Genomic DNA, 19,869 nt, shown 5'->3' with positions numbered 1-19,869 from the left:
CCATAATAACACTGTCAATATAAGATCCAGGCACACCAAAGTCCCCTCTGAAATAGCACATCAAACTCTTCAGTCACTTACCTTCAGAGAGTGGACAGAAAAGGCAACCATCAGTCCCAAAATACATCATTAGTAGTGGCTTACCATAGCTCTACCTTGCTTGTTTAAATCTAGCATGCATGAGTCATTTCATATATTTTTCTAAGTAAATACTACTATATTGAGTAGCCACATGGTTAATTTGCATCAAGTGAGCAAAAAAGAAAGCACTTTCTTTTTTAAAAAAATTATATGTCAGATCTGTACTATTTAGCTCTTGAGTAAGTTACAGATCCAAATCTACCAGAAGAAAAAAAAATCAAGAGAAATGAAATAAAGAATTAGAAGTAGAAAATATAGCTATGGGGGGTATGGTGTCGCCAGCAGGTCAATCTGTACCTGTGAGGCGAGTGCATCAACAGCCTCATGGCGCCTTCAGACTTCCAGATACCCCAACATTGCTGCTGTGCCTTTGGCCAGACCCCCAAAATTTGGGGCAAAGTTTATCAAAAAAGTAAACAGCCAAAAGTTAGGTATCAGGGAGACACATCCACAAACCACCTCCGCCTCAGCTATATAATTGGAGGTATGGCCTCTCTGGTTCCTGAGCGAACTGCTTAATGACCATGATCCCAGAGACTGAGAAAGAAATCTCAAAACCCAGCGGCTTTGGGCAGAAATGCATCCAGTCCCTGCAGTAGGTTATAGGCGCTGGGCCACCTCAAGAGGGAATAGGTTTCATGCCTTGGCCTGTTCCCCCTGGCAGCCCGGTGACTATCATCCTCCAGAGGCCACTGGACAGTCAGGTTTGGGCCCACAGTGACAAAACACACGGGGCCTCACGAGAGGGGGGTGGAGCCGGCCCTTTCCTCCCTGTCCCAACAAGACCCTGAGTTGCCGCCCACAAACAGCCACTCTCGCTCCTCATCAAGCTGATTAATAGCCATAATCCCAGAGACTCAGAAACAAATCTTGAAACTCATCAGCTTTTGGCAGAAATGCACCCGAACCACGCAGTAGGTACTGTCGCCTGGCCATCCCAGGGGGGGAAAGGGTTCTGTCCCTCCACCTGCTCCCCCTAGGTGGCTCGGTAGCCACCATCTGCCAGAGGCCATTGGGCAGTCAGGTTTGGGCCCGCAGTGAAGAGACATGTGGGGCCTCAGGGGATGGGGTGGAGCCAGCCCTTTCCCCCCACACCTACGAGAGCTCAAGTTGCCGTAGACTCTCCTGATCAAGCTGCTTAACGGCCATGATCCCAGAGATTCAGAAACAAATTTTGGAACCCAGAGGCTTTTGGCAGAAATGTGTCTGGACCCTGCAGTAGGTTACTCTCACCGGACCACCCCAGGAGGGAAAGGGTGCTGTCCCTCCACCTGCTCTCCATTGGCGGCTCGGTGGTCACCATCCTCCAGAGGCCATTGGATAGTCAGGTTTGCGCCTGCAGTGACAAGACACCCGGGGCCTCACGGGATGGGGGTGAGGCTGGCCACCACCCACAAAGAGTCTCTCTGGCTCCTGATCAAGTTGCTTAACGGCCATGATCCCAGAGACTCAGGAACAAATCTTGGAACCCAGCAGGTTTTGGCAGAAATCCCTCCAGATTTAATTGTTAAAATTTCAGAATTTCAAAATGGCGCAGCCAGTACTGCAGCCACGCGACATCATATGTTATTCATAACCAGCAATAGAAAACAAATGTTCTACTGTTGGCTTTTCAGCAGATCTGAGTGTTGGGGTAAAATCCCAACTAATAATAGTGGGTCTGGTGTCAAAATATTGAATGTAATCAAAGTAGAGAGAGAGTAATGTGGAAATCATCTGCCCCACAGGTAGGGGGAGGGGGAGGGATGGGGGTATACTGTGTTTTTGGGGGGTGGAGAATGGGCACTGGTGAAGGTATAGGTGTTTCATTGTATGACCAAGTCTTAAACCCAAAAGCTTTGCAACTGCTCTCATGGTGATTCAATAAATAAAATTATAAAAAGTGAAAAAAAAAAAAGTAAGGTGGAGTTCATGCCCAATTCAATCAGCTACTAAGTGGCTGAATAAATAGCAGTACCCCTACATTTAAAAAAAATAGAAAGAAAGAAAATATAGCTTTGGAAACAGCTCAAAGTGCTGGAGCACATGTTTTGTATACAGAGGCCTGAGAGTGAAGTACAGGAGAGCACTGAACCATCCGAAGAGCTCATCCGAGTAACCCCAGAAATGACCTCCAAATTCTCTGAGCCCTACTATGGAAAATCCAAAATAGAAGACATAAAAAGGGCAGAACTGCTACCATTCCTAACAAAATAAGGGAAAATGTGAAATATTTCTATAAGTTTCTCTCTGGACTTCAAATTTCCACCTGGTAAACAACTAATCTCTTCAGGCTCCATGGAGCCCCTCAAACATGAGAATGGACCCGCTGAGAACCCCAGGTATGCGGCTTTTGTGACACCCCCAGGCCTCTGTGGAAATGGGCAACTTCCACCCATATCCCAGTTTTCCCAGAGCCCAGTGGCCATGCCCACAAACCACTTTCAGTGCCATTTAAACTCATTAACAAACGGCCATGATCCAGAGACTGAAAAATAAATCTCTCAAGAGATCCAAAAGTTGTATCACCCTATTCAAAACCTCAGAATCCCTGGATCGAGTTCTTATGCTCCACTTCACATAACAGGCTTGGGTGTTGGAGAGGGTAACTAAAGGCGGTAGGAAGGTGTTATGGTGGTGGGATTGGTGTTGGCATACTGAATATGGTAAATTACTGTGAACTACTTTATTAAAACAAAATAAAATCAGGAGAAATAATAGATTAAACAGTGGGCAGGCCTTGTATGTGCCTGACCTGTGTTTGATCTCATATGGTCCCCTGAGCCTACCAGGAGTGATTTCTGAGTGCAGAGCCAGAAGCAGGCCCTGAGCACAGATTTTGGGTACAACACCATGCCCTCAAAAAAAAAAAAAAAAGTTTTAGAATCATCATTAGTAGAAATGCAGGCATTCTAATTTTTGATGAAAAACAAAGATTTCCAAAATACATTTTAGAGCAATGTGGTTCTTGAAAATTTATTAAAAATTCTAATTTCAGACCCCAACCCAGACCACCTAAATCAGACCTTCTGGACCAGCAATCTCAATTTAATAAACCCTCACGCCAGGCCTGTAGAAAGTAGCCCTCTAAGAAGCACACCTAGCATGCATCCGACCTGGGTTCAATTCCCAGCAGCAGGCTGTTCCCTAGGAATTGTGGGAAGGACCCCAAACACCACCAGAAATGACCCGATAGCCCTTGGCATCACAGAACCTGCCTAAGTCCACTGGCCTAGTTGACTGAGAATCACCTGTGGGGTTCGCAGACCTCCTGATCACTGCTTGGGCACCTCCCTCCCAAAATTGTTGGAGAAATTGTTGTCTTGCTTCCAATGTAGGCTGTTTACAAGCCATATTTGGAAGGATTAAATATAAAGGGCACTCAGCAATGCCTCTACTAGAAGGTTCAAGCAACAGATTTCAGTCAAAGTTGTAAACATAAAATTGAAGTGGAATTCAGAAAACCAGTAGGGAAATGTGCAAGAAGGCTGAGAGAGGCTCAGCACAAGACTTTGGCAATCCATCTTTGCCAAATCAAGGTCACCCTTAATAGACGACACATAGTACCTAGAAAAGGGATGGATACAAAAGTTTCTGAGTCATTCAAATTCAGAACATATTTCTTCTGCCCTCTCAACAAGAACCTGCACTCTTGCTCTGAGGCTGAAACCCTGAAACCATCTCTGGTAATTTCTCTTCCCATCATTCCTATATCAATAACCACATCCTTAAGACACAACCTCTTCCTTCCCTACTTGTTCAATAAATCATACATCTAAGATTTACAGATTATTTACTAGATGATACAAATTCAGCAGGAAACATGATGGGGAAAGATGTAAAAAAAAAAACCTTTTGTAGAGCTCATTTACATGGAGAGAAAATAAGGTAAATAAGGTAAATAAGTAAAGTATAAAGCATGTTAACTAGTAATGGGAACTAAGGAGAAAAATTAAAGTGTAATGATGATCCAAAGCTTTTTGGAGAAGAGGGCAGGGATTTTTTAATATGGAAGTTAAAAAAAAAACTGATGATAAAAGACACTTTGTGGGGCTGGAGCGATAGCACAGCGGGTAGGGTGTTTGCCTTGCATGTGGCCGACCCGGTTTCGATCCCCAGCATCCCATATGGTCCCCTGAGCACCACCAGGAGTAATTCCTCAGTGCAGAGCCAGGAGTAACCCCTGTGCATCGCCGGGTATGACCCAAAAAGCAACAACAAAAAAAAATATATGCCAGACACTTTGCTTGGTATCTTGAAGAAATTTTGAATGACATGTACAAAGGTCGTGAGATGACTATCAAGCATGTCTGAAGACCAGTAATGAGCCCAATGGGCTTAAGGAAAGGGGTGCCAGGAACCAAATCAGAGCTCATTTTGGGGGATTTTGTTTGTTTTGGGGGAGCCACACCCAGCTTTGCTCAGGGTTTACTCCTGGCTTTACACTCAGGGGTCCCTCCTGGGAGAGTTCAGGGAAGCATATGTGAAGCCAGGGATTGAACTCAGGTCAGCTACATGCAAAGCATGCACCTTTCCCATTTTCTACGTCTCTCTGCAACTCATAGCCCCAATAGGCTAACTAAGGCAGGCACTTCCTGTGTGTGAGATGGGAGATCATGGCAGAGGAAGAGCATTTTAATAAGGTCCTCGGGTCACTCAATTAAATGTAACTAAAAGGATCCAAGCAGGGATGCCCATTATATAGGCTGCTGTACTTTCTTTCTCTACTGATCAAGAACATCATCACCTCCTGTCTGACTTCTATCCACAGCTTTCTTTTATCCAGGATTCCTATTTCCCCACCAACCACAGAATTTAGCGAAAGAGCAGACCTCAAGCTCTCCGCACATGACACCACCTCCCATTATGTCCTAGACCTCAGCCATGTGTATCCAACACACCCAACACAACACACTCATTCAGCATTTCAGATGCTTCTACAAATCTCAACCTTGCTCTTTCTGACTGAAGTACTCCTACTGCCCTACCTCCCAGTTAATCAAATCTTCCAAGATTCATCTCAAATCCTACTTCTGCCATGAACCCCTTCCTGACCCCTGGACTAGGAGAAGTTATTTTATCTGCTTTGAACCTCACACTACTGTGTCTATCCTTTGTGGTCAAAAAGGAAAACTGTAGCTCAGCAGACAAACAATGTCTCACTCATCTGTAATTTTCCACAAGTACAGAAGCTTCTAGAAGATGAAGAATCACTGAGTTCAATGTAAACAAGGTTTACATTGTTTAAAGTTCAAGTTAGCAACAAACTTCTGTAACTCTCATTATCCTCTTGAATTCAATTCAACACCTCTGAGTATTTTATTTAGTAGAGTCATAAAAAAAATCATATACTCTAACATCAACAAAACTCTAGCAGAGAAAAGAAACCTGTCATATTTTATGTTAATTAATAATTCTTAAAATGCTAAATAAAACTTAAAAGATTAAAGTGGGCACAAAAGAATTTTTAGTTTTTCTTAGATTTAAAAGCCATCAAGTTTTCTATTCAGGAAGATACCCAGTTAAATTTAGAAGATTTTAAAATGTCAAACCTCAAACCTCAGGAAAATTGATCTACTTAAATATTTTAAGTGTTTATTTTCATTGCTAAGATTTGGATGCAATCAATGCTAATCTCTTGTTGGGAAGGTGATGCAGATACACAAAATAATTCTTCTTTCCCCTTTGTGGTGTTTTAGAACATTCTTATTCTTGCATAATTTATAATAAGGACTTGAAAACACTGAGTCAGATTTTCCCAATGTCTATCAATAAAATGTGGTGGTAGCCAGTGGAAAAAAAATATGTCTCTGCAATAGTACCAACCAAAAGAACACCCAAGGTTGGTCCAAGTTATTTTCTCTTTAAAAAGTTTGCTGCTAACTTTGCTATTTTACTTCCTGTCTAAAGCAGATAGTGTTGGAAAGCAAATTTGAAATATAAAACAATAACCCGTTGGGTCCCAGATCAGGATCCCCAAAAAGTATCAACATTGCATGCCAATCCATTTCAAATAAAGGAGCCAATGAATGAACAGTCTGATCATTTATAATGGCAGGTTTTATACTTCTGTAAGAGTTAGGCTGCACTAACAAACCCACATTTTTCTGAAACAAAGCATCCATTATACAATGCAGTACTTTAAATATCAGACAGTTCTAAATAAAATAATTGCATAGTTGAATGTCAGTCTGCATGTGTGCATCTGTATCTTTAGGATCTAAATCAGTGCTTCTCAAATTATTTATGAAGAAGGATCATTTATTTGTTACTACTTCTAGTCATGTACTAGTACTTTTGAAAAATATAGAAATGAGAGAAATGAGAGACCTTCAGGTCAGAGCAATTAAAGAGCAGGTAGGACATTTTCTTTGAATGCAAGTGGCAGACCTGAGTTCCATGCCCTGCATTTCATATGATCCCTCAAGCAGTACTATGAGTAATTCCTGACTACAGATTCAAGTGTAATGCCTGAGAGCATCATCAGGATGGCTCAAAGCATCAGGATGGCTCAAAGACAAAAAAAAAAAAAACAAAAACAAAATCCAATAACCAAAATATTAAGGGACCAGAGTGATGGTTTAATTACCTAAGCACATGCTTTTTCTGCAGGGTCCCAAGTTTAATCCCTGGCATTGCATAATCTCCAAGCACCACTTGGGAGCAACCCCTCAGAATTGCCAAGTGTGGACTCCCAAATAAAAGTGTACTAAAGAAGAATTAGAAAATGATGTTTAAGCATACAAAATATAAAACCAGCTTATTATTAGATTCAAAAGAAATAAAATGACTCTGTCAAATTTCGTAAAAATTATCTCAACACTTCATTACAATTTCAGTGCTTATATGGCCACAGAGCAGTTAGGGAGTCCGTGGGCAGAGCACATCTGGGACTGCACTTGGGGCAACAATGATTGAAAGAGCCACATACATAATCATTCAAAACTATACTTTACCTCTGACATCCTTTCCAAATCCCATCGAAGAAACTTTTTTGTCCACTTGTTCATTATTGTTTGACTTCTCTTTCATAACATCATCATCATCACTAACAGTTTCAACGGAAAATTTTTTCTTTCTCTTTTTCTTTTGTCGAGGAGGAAGCTTTTTTGGAAAAGTAAACATTGGGAATATCACAAGAAACATTGCAATGGCACAAAGGAGGAATCCACTCCACCTGAAAAATTGAAAAAATATGAATAGCATTTATGGTTTTGAAGTATGAAGTGTGAAAACAAATCAGCAAAATTGTTAATAAGCAGTTGCTCCAGATAAAACTTTTCTATCACCATCATCTGTCGACAGTAAAAAGCTAGAAAAACTAAGAAAATATTAGTATCCTCCCTTGCTCTGGTATCAACAAGAAATCTATTCAAATGATTTCACTAGTAGCAAAACAAATATTAAAATCAGTAGTCTGCCTAGTATTTGATTCAATTAAAGTATTTCTGAGCATTTCAAGGTTAGTTCTGTAATGAATATTGTCAATCCTACTATAATGTGCATTTTACAATAAATCATTAACACAAATTTAATAGACATATAATACAGACTCAAATACTATTTGGAGGACAGATATATAAACACTTATTTTTAGAAGAAAGGTTTAATAATATCTCATGTGAAATGTACTAACATTGATAATGGAATTCAAGATTTTTCTACAAACACTTAAGGAAAGTGTTGGCCCCTCTAATACATAATGGTAAATAAGAAGTACACATTTCTTCTTCAGCCCCATTTTGATATAGCTCCTTAAAAACCTTTGGAGAGGGGCTGGAGCAATAGCACAGCGGGTAGGGTGTTTGCCTTGCACGTAGCCAACCTAGGTTCAATTCCCAGCATCTCATATGGTCCCCCGAGCACCGCCAGAAGTGATTCCTGAGTGCATGAATCAGGAGTAATTCTTGTGCATCGCTGGGTGTGACCCAAAAAGCAATTAAAAAAAAAAACCCTTTGGAGAGAAATGATGGTGTCTTTTGTCATATTGATGAGATGAATTTCGGAAGGCCCCAGGTCAACTTGGGGGGTGGTGGTCATCCAGGACAACCATGTGATCAGAGGTGAAATTTTTCCAGCCGGACATCAGTTCACTTTACAGAAGATGAGAGGGGTTGGAGCTCCTCTGGCCAATGATTTAATTATTCATGCCTATGTAAAGGAGACTCAACAAATATCCAATAAATATATTGGGAAGCTGTGATTGTTGGTCCTGATGGCTCAATCCTGATAATTTTTAAAAGTTTGTTTGAAAAAGGAAAAATAATCAATAAAGATATCATCCCTCAGAGAGTTTCCTGGTGGATGAACTCCTGTCAACGGGTAGAGTGACTGCTGAAAAGAGGTGAAGCGCGGAAGAAACTGGCATATTTACTGCAGTTGATTGCTCCTGAGTGGCTGACTAGATTCAGGTGCTGCATGCTTAGAGAGTGAAAATCAGGCCTACAAAATACAAAGCATGTTCTCAGAGCTATCTTTCCAGCCCTGCATGTTTTCTTTTTTTTTTTAATCATTTTTTTTATTAGTGAAACACCATGAGGTACAGTTATAGACATAAATTTTTGTGCTTGGGTTTCAGTTATACAATGATCAAGTACCCATCCCTCCACCAGTGCCCATCCTCCCCCACCACGGGTCCCAGCATCTCTCCCACTCCCCATCCCCCCCGTCCCACCCTGCCTCTGTGGCAGGGCATTCCCCCTTGTTCTCTCTCTTCTTTTGGGTACTGTGTTTTGCAAGAGAGGCATTGAGTAGCAATCATGTTTGGTCTATAGACTACTTTTATCTGCATGTTTTCTTTTATGTTAAATTGGTCATCAAGTAAGAAAAATTCCCTGAGTTGTTCTCACAAATGAATGAAACCTAAGAGGTATCCTAGGAAACTTCCAGTCTATAACCAGTTGATCATAGTATAGATGACAACCTGGACTTAACATAACTGCCCTATAAGGTCTAAGTGAAGGATCTTATTTGACTGAGCACCTAATGTGTAGGATCGAGTACACTAGATTAGTAAACAGACTGTACATAATTGAGTTAAATGATGGGACACCCAGTGGTGTGGGAGTATTTCAGAGTGATAAAGAAACATAAATTGAACTTGTGGGCAGAAACTCTAGTCCATCTTTGCGTTCTTCATGATAAATACTTAAGCAAGGATGAAGACTACTCTTTAAACTCGGTCTTTGCCTTCAAGAATTTAACCTCTAGCTACACAATAGTGCAGAGGGTAGGGTGCTAGCCTTGCATGCAACCGAGCCGGGTTCGATCTCTGGCACCCTATATGATAAACTGAGCAACTCCAGAAGTGAACCCTGAACACAAAGCCAGAAGCAAGTCCTGAGTCAGGAGTGGCCCAAAAAACAAAAAGAAAAAGATGTAATACCTACATATAATCATGTTTAAAGATGCAAGTAATTTCCAAGAAAGGTAAGAAAGCATACAATTAAATGTTACATCATATGGGATCAACTATGAGTATCGTAAAATTTAACAGAAGGAAAATCAAGGTGTACCAGAAATTTTCGTGGCAGTCAATTTGAATTAAACAGAATTGTGATTCTTTGTCATTACCCCATTTGAAGCTGCCATGCTGCTAAACCTAGGAAACATAGTACAGAACTTTAGAGCTTCTAAGTCCATCTTACTCTCATCCTGTCATCTTTATCAACATTTTACCATCAGTTAAATGTTGCAACATTCTAGCATTAATGTCAAGTTCAGCCCAGTAAGAATAGAGATCAACTGCAAAATGAGAATTCATTTCTCTAAAAAAAAAAACTTTCCATTAAAGTACTTTCAAGTGCTAGAAGCTGATTGGATTATTTCTAGAATCAGTCATTAATAATCCAGTGTGCCATTTTAATAATATTTTAAATTATAGCAAATAAAAATGTTAAGGCAATCAAATAAAGGGCCTTGAGGAGACTGCTCAGTCTAGACTTCTAACAACCGCAATTATTCAGAATAGAATCATGACCCCAGTGCCTGTCACACATTCGGTACTCAAAAATTTTTCCTGAATAAACAAATTGAATAAGATTTATTTAAGAAAAGAAATAAAGTCATATGTCTACAGAAAATAGTACTTTGCTCCTTTAGTACTTGGGCCCCTTTGTACTTGGCTGCTTAGGGAACCTTTGCTAAATCAAATGAGCTCATCTACACATCTTGGTTCTCTGGGGGAAAAAAATGCGCATGAGTCCTTGGTCGTTCTCAGTTCTTTAAACCTCTCACACTCTTAAGTAGAGAACAGAGATGATGGCCAGTGAGGCAGGGCAAGTGACAGCACACATGACTTATTTGTAGGAGTCCCCGCGTTTGATCCCTACAATGCACACCCATTCCCTTCACGCAACCCAGAACTACTGGGTATGCCCCCCACAATAGGGTCCAAAAAAGGAAAAGGCAGAAAGTTAGTGTAAGGGACAATTCCTGGGTTGCAGTTTCAGACTTCTCTGGTTTTTATCCTATTTTTACTAACTACTGATCCAAAATCTTGGGGAAATTATTTCACTTTTCTGGAATGACTTTTTTTTCTATAAAAAGGGGGAGTTCATTATAAGACCATGTATATAATTTGTCTAATAAAATGCCTCAATTTATGATAGCATCATTTATATTTTTATTTTCCTTTATCTACACTCAGGTCCACTCTGAGGCACTGACTTAAAATTTTATGCTAGCATTGAAAACACACTAACCCAACAAAGAGATATATCAAGAAGCTAGCCACAGCACATGCTTTGCATGAGGGAAGTTTGGTCCCCTAAACACCTCCAGGAAGGACCCCAGAGCACAGAGCCAGAAATAGCCCCTGAGCATGTCTAGGTATAGGCCCAAAAACAAATGAAAAAAAATCCCATGCTGATAATACTTCAAACAGAGTTTAAAAAGCAGCAGAGTTGTAACTGATGAACAGAAATAATATACACTTTTCCAGTCATTTCAAAATGGTAAATTAACCCACATTCTTCAATAGTCTCTAGTAATATTTAGGTTACACATGGCATCATGATGATGATAGAAGCCTAGGTGGGGGCAGAGAGATAGTTCAAAAGGCTGTGAACATATTTTGCATGCAGGAGGTCCCGCTTCAATCTCTGACACCATACTAAGTACTGCCAGGTGTAACCAAAGAGACAAAGAATAAAAGTAAAGAAGAACTTAACACAAACTGAGTTAGACAACAAAGTGTATATTGTTTTGCCTAGAAAAGACAGATGTATGAGACCTGTCACTGAAAAGCCAAGATCCCAAGTCACTTTCAGGAACTTTACTCAGAGACTGTGTATGTGGAATGGAGGAAACTTGAATGTCATTCAAGTACATTGATTGTGAAACCATCCTTCCAAAATGTATACATGATTATTAGTAAAGGTAAATCAATAAAATTTTTTAAAAAGTGTCCTCTGCTCTGGACTCAGTTTCTTAATAAAGTTATCACTAATTATTGACTTTGGACAAGTTTTTTTTTAATTATGTGTCAATTTCCTCATCTACAAAATGGATATACTGGTGACTGTGTGTGGCTTTCATGAGATTTAAATGAAAATGTACTCTACTACATAGCTCTTTTTTTTTTAATTGAATAACCATGACATTCAGTTACAAAGCTTTCATGTTTGAGTTTCAATCATACAATAATCCAACACCCATCCCTCCACCAGTGCATGTTTTCCACCACCAATGTCCCCAGTATCTCCCCCACCCCAATCACAACCCTCCCCCTGCCTCTATGGCAGATAATTTCCCTCATACTCTCTCTCTCTACTTTTGGGCATTATGGTTTGCAATATAGATACGGAGAGGCTATCATGTTTGGGTCCTTTATCTACTTTCTATAGCTGCATTCTTAGCCCCAACTACAACCTTATCATTTCTAAAGAGACTTCTGCTACTGCAACCTCTATCATTTGTAAAATATTGAGCCATGAAAAGAAAACTACTGAACATTGATCAAATTCAAGGCACTGAAGGACAGCTGCACAGACTGTGAGGGAAGAACTATTAAAGCTCTATGTGTATAAGAAAAACAAAAATAAAAGCAACAAATATGCATATATAGATAGTTTCCTCACAATATTTTGAAGTAGTATTATAGACTTCCATTTTTAGGGATTTTAAAAAGAGTAAGAACTAAAATAGGGAGAGTTTAAGTAAAATCTCCAAGATCACATAGCTATTATGTGGTAGACTGGTATTTAAACCCAGAGGAATATAGCTTAAGGTCTACACTCAGACTTGCTCCACTTTGCCACCCATTGGACTGCTTGATTTACTAAAAAATTTTTTTCGCGCCTGCCTCCTTTTTCCTTCTTGCCCCTGAGTTGGTCCTCCTCACCTTGCTCTCTCCCTTCAAGTGTTCCCAAGTCATGGATAGCTAGATAAAACACAAAACATATGTAGTATTTTCATAAATATATCTGAATAATCTGATTTTCTGAGAACTAAAAAAAAATCCCCTAATCTGATTATTTTGCAAACTGCAAATAAAAAGGTAGTAGAGACCAAAGACTATACTATTGGTCAATAAACTCAAAGTTCCTTTGACATTTACTCCCTTAATGCTGATAAGGGATTTTATTCTTATGTGATTTGGAAATTCTAGCAAGTCAGATTCATCTAAATCTTCCATTCTTAAAGAACCATACTTATAAAAATAAGTGTGTGGGGCTGGAGCGATATAGCACAGCGGGTCGGGTTTTTGCTGCGGCCGACCCAGGTTCGATTCCCAACATCCCATATGGTCCCCCAAGCACCACCAGGAGTAATTCCTGAGTGCAGAGCCAGGAGTAACCCCTGTGCATCACCAGGTGTGACCCAAAAAGCTAAAAGAGAGAGAGAGAAAGAGAGAGAGAGAGAGAGAGAGAGAGTAAATGTATATAACATTTAATAATTACTGATTTGTGTTTAGTGGACTGGGGGAGGATGTTGGGGCCATAAACTGTGAGTGCTCAGGGTTCAGTCCTGGCTTTGTGCTCAGGGGTCTTTTCTAGAAGTACTGGGAACCACATTTTCAGGGATTCAAACTAGGGTTGGCTCTCTGCAAGGCAAGCACCTTAACTTCTGTACTATCTCTCCAGTCCAACAGTTAATGTTTTCTAACTGTTTTGAAAGTAGTAGTAAATAATAGTTCTATGACCCTCAGAGTTTTGAGATCATTACATTATAATGAAACATAAATTAGAGAGAGAGAGAGAGAGAGAGAGAGAGAAGAAAAGCATCTACTATAGAGGCAGGCAAGGGGTGGGGGTGGAGGGTGATGGGAGGGAATCTGGGGACACTGGTGCTGGGAAATGCACACTGGTGGGTGTTGGAATACTGTATGACTGAAATCCAGTCATGAACAGCTTTGTAAGGGTATATCTCACAGTATATCTCAACAAAAAAGTTTTTTAAAAATTATTGAATATAAAGACTTGAATATAAAATCTGAAACCATAAAAAAATAGAAATGTACTCTTCAGAAAATAATTATTTCTCATTTAGCACTTTTTTTTACTTTTTTTGCAGTACTGGGGATAGAACCAGAAACCAGAGACTCATACCTACAAGACAAGACTCTCACTCAGAGCCACACCCCAGCCCTCAATTCTGAATACTAAAGTTTATACTAAATACTAAATACTTAGTTTCTTAAAATTTCACTAAAGTGTGCTCTTAGTTTCTTAAAATTAAAATTTCTTATCAACACATATATTTATTAATCCACGTTTAGTGATTCTGGGATGCCAATACTTTCGGTTAATGCTTGCAACCATGAAGCTACAGCTTGCTGTGTTGGAACCGAGGAATCTTAAGAACTCAAAGACAGCATTGCTATTTTGGATAAATAACCAACCATCCAAAGTTGGAGTTCGCACTATTTAGCAAGACAATTAGGGACAAGCAGGTGGGGAGAAAGCAGCTAATTTCCCAGCATACAGGGGGAAAGAAGCTGTTACCCAGCGACAAGATTCACTAAAAGTGTGAGGGCGGAACAGTTGGGCTAGATTTGGAACGGGGGGGGGGGGGGGGGGGGGGGGGGGGGGGGGGAAGGGTGACAAAGTAAGAAACACAAATACAGGAAGGAGCAAGCTGGAAAGAAGGTATTTCCATAAGACGCAGGGAAGTTCATGAAATCTCGGATTAAACTCACAGCCAGGGGCTGGAGAGATAGCTCAGCAGGTAGGGCATCTGCCTTGCACGCGGCCAACCCGGGTTCGATTCCCAGCATCCCATATGGTCCCCTAAGCACCACCAGGAGTGATTCCTGAGTGCAGTACCAGGAGGAACTCCTCAGCATTGCTGGATGTGACCCAAAAAGCAAAAAAAAAAAAAAAAAAAAAAAAAAACCCAAACCTCACAGCCATATCCACCTTCTCTCCCACTCTGTTCCATAGAAAACAGTCCTAAAAAATATGGTCTGGTCTGCCCAAACTCTTCCTACAGGTTTCCTACTGCTTCTATAACAATCTCACACCACTGGTGGCCTTCCAACAGTACAAATGTTAGAGTCCTGGAGGTTAGACATCAAAACAGCATGCCAGGGTCATATTGCTTAGGAGGTCTGATGGAAAGAAACCCACTTTCTTGCCTTTCCTAATTCCCTTTGTGTCTGTTGACTTAGTTCTTACTCTGGAGAACCTGGCAGGCTACCAAAAGTATCCTGCCCACACGGCAGAGCCTGGCAAACTCCCTGTGGCGTATTCACTATGCCAAAAACCAGTAACAATATGGTTCTCATTCTCCTGACCCTGAAAGAGCTTGGAATGGGGCACTTTTTAAAATCTCAGGGCTAGGATGAAGGAGACGTTACTGGGGCCTGCTCGAGGCAATCGATGAACAACAGGAAGATAGTTATACAGTGACTTACGGTATCTTCCTCCATCTTCAAAGTACATCATTGCAACCTCTGGTTCAATCATCCTAGCTCCTTCTCTTTCTCTGACCCTCTTCTCTCCCTCTTTCCTTTACGTGTGACTGTACTGGGTTCCTAGATAGACAGGGATAATCACCCCATCTCAGACCACTAACCCAGCCACATCTCCAAAGTCCCTTCTGTCATACAACATGAAACTGGAACATGGACAGCTTAAGGGGGCAACTTTTCTGCCTATCCCAATCTTCCTGATGATTCTAAATTACTCTTGACCTTTCCATTGGAAATTCATATATATTTTTTTTCTTTTTGGGTCGCACCAGCAATGCTCAGGAGTTACTCCTGGCTCTGCACTCAGGAATTATTCCTGGCAGTGCTCAGGATGGGATGCTGGGAATCGAACCTGGATCGGTCACATGCAAGGCAAACGCCCTATCCACTGTGCTATCGCTCCAGTCCCAGGAAATTTATTTATTTATTTATTTATTTGTTTGTTTGTTTATTTTTTGCTTTTTGGGTCACATCCGGCGATGTTCAGGGGTTATTCCTGGCTCATGAACTCAGGAATTGCTCCTGGCGGTGCTCGGGGACCATATGGGATGCTGGGAATCGAACCTGTGTCGGCCATGTTGGCTGCGTGCAAGGCAAATGCCCTACCTGCTGTGCTATCACTCCAGCCCCAAGGGAAATTTATATTTTAACCACAACAACTCACTGTAGTATAAATAAGGTTAGTGATTAATGAAGTGACAACTCTAGTGAAGAACTCTTACCAGTTTCCAATGAAACGCGGGTCGCTCTGGTCAAGATGAACAGGATTTCTGGGATCAACATAAAAACCAATAAGAAGTCCACCTAACAGATAGCCCACTGCAGGGCCGAGGGCTCCCATGACGTACATGATGGCTGAGAAAAGAAAAGGGGAAAGATGAAATCCACCAACGTGTCTTTTTTGTTTCCATCATAGATTTCAATTAGACCATGCATATGTCACAGCTAACTCCAGTTAAAATTTCCAAAAAGAGAGAAGGGACTGCATTGAAGATTGGTCTTCGGGTTTTTAGTCGTGTCCTTACTTAAACTGTTGCTTGTGGTCCTCTTAGAATGTCAGGAGCACTTTTCAATGGCTTTGTTTTCTTTTTTGTTGTTTTTTAGTTTCCCTCTCCGAGAGTCCGGCAAGCTACAGAGAGTATCCCGCCCGCATGGCAGAGCCTGGCAAGCTACTCATGGCGTATTCAATATGCCAAGAACAGTAACAATAACGGGACTCACTTTGTGTTCCTGGAGCGAGCAGACACCATTGAGCTACACTAGCATACGACAGAGACGAATAGAAGCGTTACTGGTGCCCGCTCGAGCAAATCGATGAACAATGGGACGACAGTGCTACAGTGCTACGGTGCTACAGTGCTATTTTTTAGTAGAAGGGCTCAGGCCCCACCCCACAGTCACTGAATTTAAATGTCTGCAAACACAGATCTAGCTTATTAATGAGGTGACCACTTAACAACAGAGAAGCTCAAAGGACATCTCCAGAAGAAAGAGAAAACAAGTAGATGTCATTCATACATACAGCTGAGAGAGTCTCTGAAGTCCTTGAAGGAATTGGAGGCCAGAGTTTACTGAGAAGCAAGAATTGACTAACTTGGCAAAGCTGTCTTTGTAGCATCAAATCACTAATATATTTCAAGTCAGCACTTCAAATTCAAAGATCTTGCAACACACTTGATATATTAATTGAAGGATCTTACTTAGAGATTACTCAGTATCCTTAAATTGCATGAGACGGTCCAAAAGTAAAGCTCCAACCGACATCTGATTTAATAAATAATCTTTTGTTCATGCATTCATTTTTATTTTATGGGGACCACACTTGGCAGTTCTTGGGGACTAATCCTAGTGCTGGGCTCCAAGGCAGTCCTGGGGGACGATGTGGTGCCAGGAATGAACCCCAGCCCCCTGCATGCAAAGCATCTGCACCGACCCAATGAGCTATCTCTCCAGTCCTAGAAAAGAATCTTTCCAAGCACAAGTCCAGAGGAAGGTGGGGTGGGAGTCATACTGTCAGCAGAGAAGGGAGGCGTCAATCTACCCCAAAACTCCAACCCTCGGTGGAGGGATGGGTATTTGATCATTGTATAATCGAAACCCAAGCACAAAAATTTGTAAGTCTACTACTGTACCTCATGGTGTTTCACTATTAAAAATATTAAAAAAACAAAAAAAAAACTCCAGCCCTCCCAATGAGCTTATAAAAAACCTCCTAATTCCTTTATATTGTTTTCACTGCTGTGATTTGCATTTTTTTAATAAAAAATAATTTGACATTTTTATTTTTAAGTCAAGGTAGAATATAAAATTCCTTGAAGATTATTTAAATGTAAAAATTCTAGTCATATTCCAAACCTATTTATTTTTGTCATCTTGGAACCCAGTGATTTAGGAACAAATAAACACTTCTGAGGCTGTCCCATGGATCGGGCAGACTAACACACTCGACAATTATGTGTGACCCATTTCTACTTGGTGTCATGCATTCTCATCACTGAGTTGGTGAACTTGCAATATCTTTTCTGTAAAACTTTATTTACCAGAAAGCAAAGTGGAATAATCACAGTAGAGCTTCACCTGACTTTCGTATCTGCTGCTAAATAAACTTTAAATCATCTTTTTAAGTTTTGTTTAAGGCCCCGTGATTTACAGTCGTGTTAAGGGTTTTGTGTGAACAACATTCCAACACCACACACTGTGCCAGAGTGTTCTTCCCTCCACCATTGTCTCAGTGCCCGCACTCACCACCCCCGCAACAGCCTCCAGTTCTACAGACCTGTTCTCATTCACTTTGAATAATTTTGTACCTTCTGTTACTTCTAACTACAGACCATCAGTTAACACCTGTTCTCACTTTCAGACTATTCCACAGGAGAAAGGACAGTGTTTATTTCTCTTTTAGACTCATCTGTTCGAACAATAAGTATTAAGTTCACTGACTTCTCCATCTGTGTTTGGAAAAGGAAGGAAGATGGTGGCAAGGGGCAATTAATTGAGGTTCTTTGGGAAACATTCTTTTACTAAAATACAATTAGAATTTCAATAAATCTTTTGTTAACGTCTCTGGTGAGAGCCTCAACAGAAGTGTAGAATAGAAAGTATTTTTTTAGTTCCACTTCATATGCATATGAAGACAAAATTCACGTTTACACCTTCAGGCAAACCAGCACCATTTACAACTTAAAGCTGAAATGAGGCCAAAATGTGACATGAATCATCTTCCCCAAATAGTTCTGGCATGAAAGAGACTGTCTTACACACACAGACCAGGAAAGGGGTATTTCCGCCGAGCTGTTTATGCCCAGGGCACTCAAGCGCAGAGTCTTGGCATGCCAAGAAATGATGCGCAAGTTGCATGCTGGCAAGACCTTGGAAGTGGGCTGGAATGGAAAAACAATTAAATAACATTTACGAGAATACCTTAACTATAAACTACACAGATCAAGCTTTTAACGCTATGTTATTGGAAATGGTCTTTTTATTAGGACGCCAACACCTCTAAGTACAATAATATTATTTTCAGTAACAAAATATGCATGTATATGTATGTGTACATGCATGCCTTTCCACAGAGACAAACTATATGCTATTCTATGAAACTATACTAAGCATATTAAAAGGTGTTTGGAGCAATAGCACAGCGGGTAGGGTGTTTGCCTTGCATGCAGCCTGACCCGGGTTCGATTCCCAGTATCCCATATGGTCCCCTGAGCACGGCCAGGAGTAATTAGTTCCTGAGTGCATGAACCAGGAGTAACCCCTGTGCATCACTGGGTATGACCCAAAAAGAAAAAAAAAATATGTATTTATAAATACGCATAACTTTATTTATCTATATTTATGAACACATTGACATGATCACAGAGTATCTCCCAGAGTGATCCATTGGTCCCTGAGCACTGATTTGAAGGATCAAAACAATAAAAAATTCAATTAAACTTATTTAGATTTTTTTTAAAGGCACAGGTACTTGGAATTGGAGAAATGATAGTATAGCCGTAAGGAATTTGCCGTGCATGCAGCCAACCCAGGTTCTATCCTCAGCACCCCATATGGGTCCCTCAGCCTGCCATGTATGATCCCTGAGCACTGCCAGTTGTGGCCCACTGCACTATATATGTGTGTGTGTATGTATACATACATATATATATATATATGGGTGGATTATATTATATATTTATGGCACAGACTCTAAACTTCTGGGTTCAAATTACAGCTTTAATTTTTTTACTTTTGCAAGCCATTTAACACCCTAAATCCCAGTTCTTTTCCATTGTGATGATCAAAGTACTTGTTCATAGGTAGTTTCAGGCATTCAATGAATTCATTCTTGTAAAATATCTGGAAAGGCCAGCTCAATGGTGAGAATATGCTGACTTAGATGCTATAATTATTATGTTATACTTACCGATGCACATAGTTTGTGATTGGGCGAGGAAGACAGTTGAATAAATATTTATGGGTGGATTATAATCTCTGCTAACCACAGCTTTGGTTTCTATATACAGATGCTTTGGCATTGAAGGGTGGGCCCTGGAGGGATCACTCCTCCCAGATGAGCCAACCTCATGCTAACAACTCACAAGAGAGCAGAGTTTCAAGTACAAAGGAGCCTATTCACAACTCACAGCCAGCAGACTCACACTGGCCTAACCACACCTTGGTCCCTCTCCAATAAAATCACCCCCAGGGTACCAACACACACACACACACACACACACACACACACACACACACACACATACAATTGTGCCATGAGGTGAGAGTAATTCAAGAGGACAGATATCTGAACCCCACTGACTGTGGTGGGTAACTCAAGCAACCCTTTATTATAC

General features: G+C 40.6%; 1 protein-coding gene across 2 annotated transcripts in view; it reads right to left on the bottom strand.

Annotated features, from left to right (window-relative positions):
* SLCO5A1 (solute carrier organic anion transporter family member 5A1) overlaps positions 1-19,869 on the bottom strand; it is a 162,929-nt gene that overhangs the window by 76,791 nt on the left and 66,269 nt on the right. For both annotated transcript variants that reach the window (XM_056111040.1, XM_056111048.1), the window contains exons 3-4: positions 15,757-15,889; positions 7,077-7,297 (exon numbers count right to left, since the gene is read on the bottom strand). In XM_056111040.1, coding sequence (XP_055967015.1) covers positions 7,077-7,297; positions 15,757-15,889 — 354 coding nt within the window. The remainder of the gene's footprint in view (positions 1-7,076; positions 7,298-15,756; positions 15,890-19,869) is intronic.

The sequence above is a fragment of the Sorex fumeus genome, unplaced genomic scaffold (assembly GCF_029834395.1).
Source record: "Sorex fumeus unplaced genomic scaffold, SorFum_2.1 ptg000002l, whole genome shotgun sequence".
Lineage (NCBI taxonomy): Eukaryota > Metazoa > Chordata > Mammalia > Eulipotyphla > Soricidae > Sorex > Sorex fumeus.
Note: the sequence above shows the minus strand (reverse complement) of the source record. Positions and strands in the feature narration are given on the sequence as shown.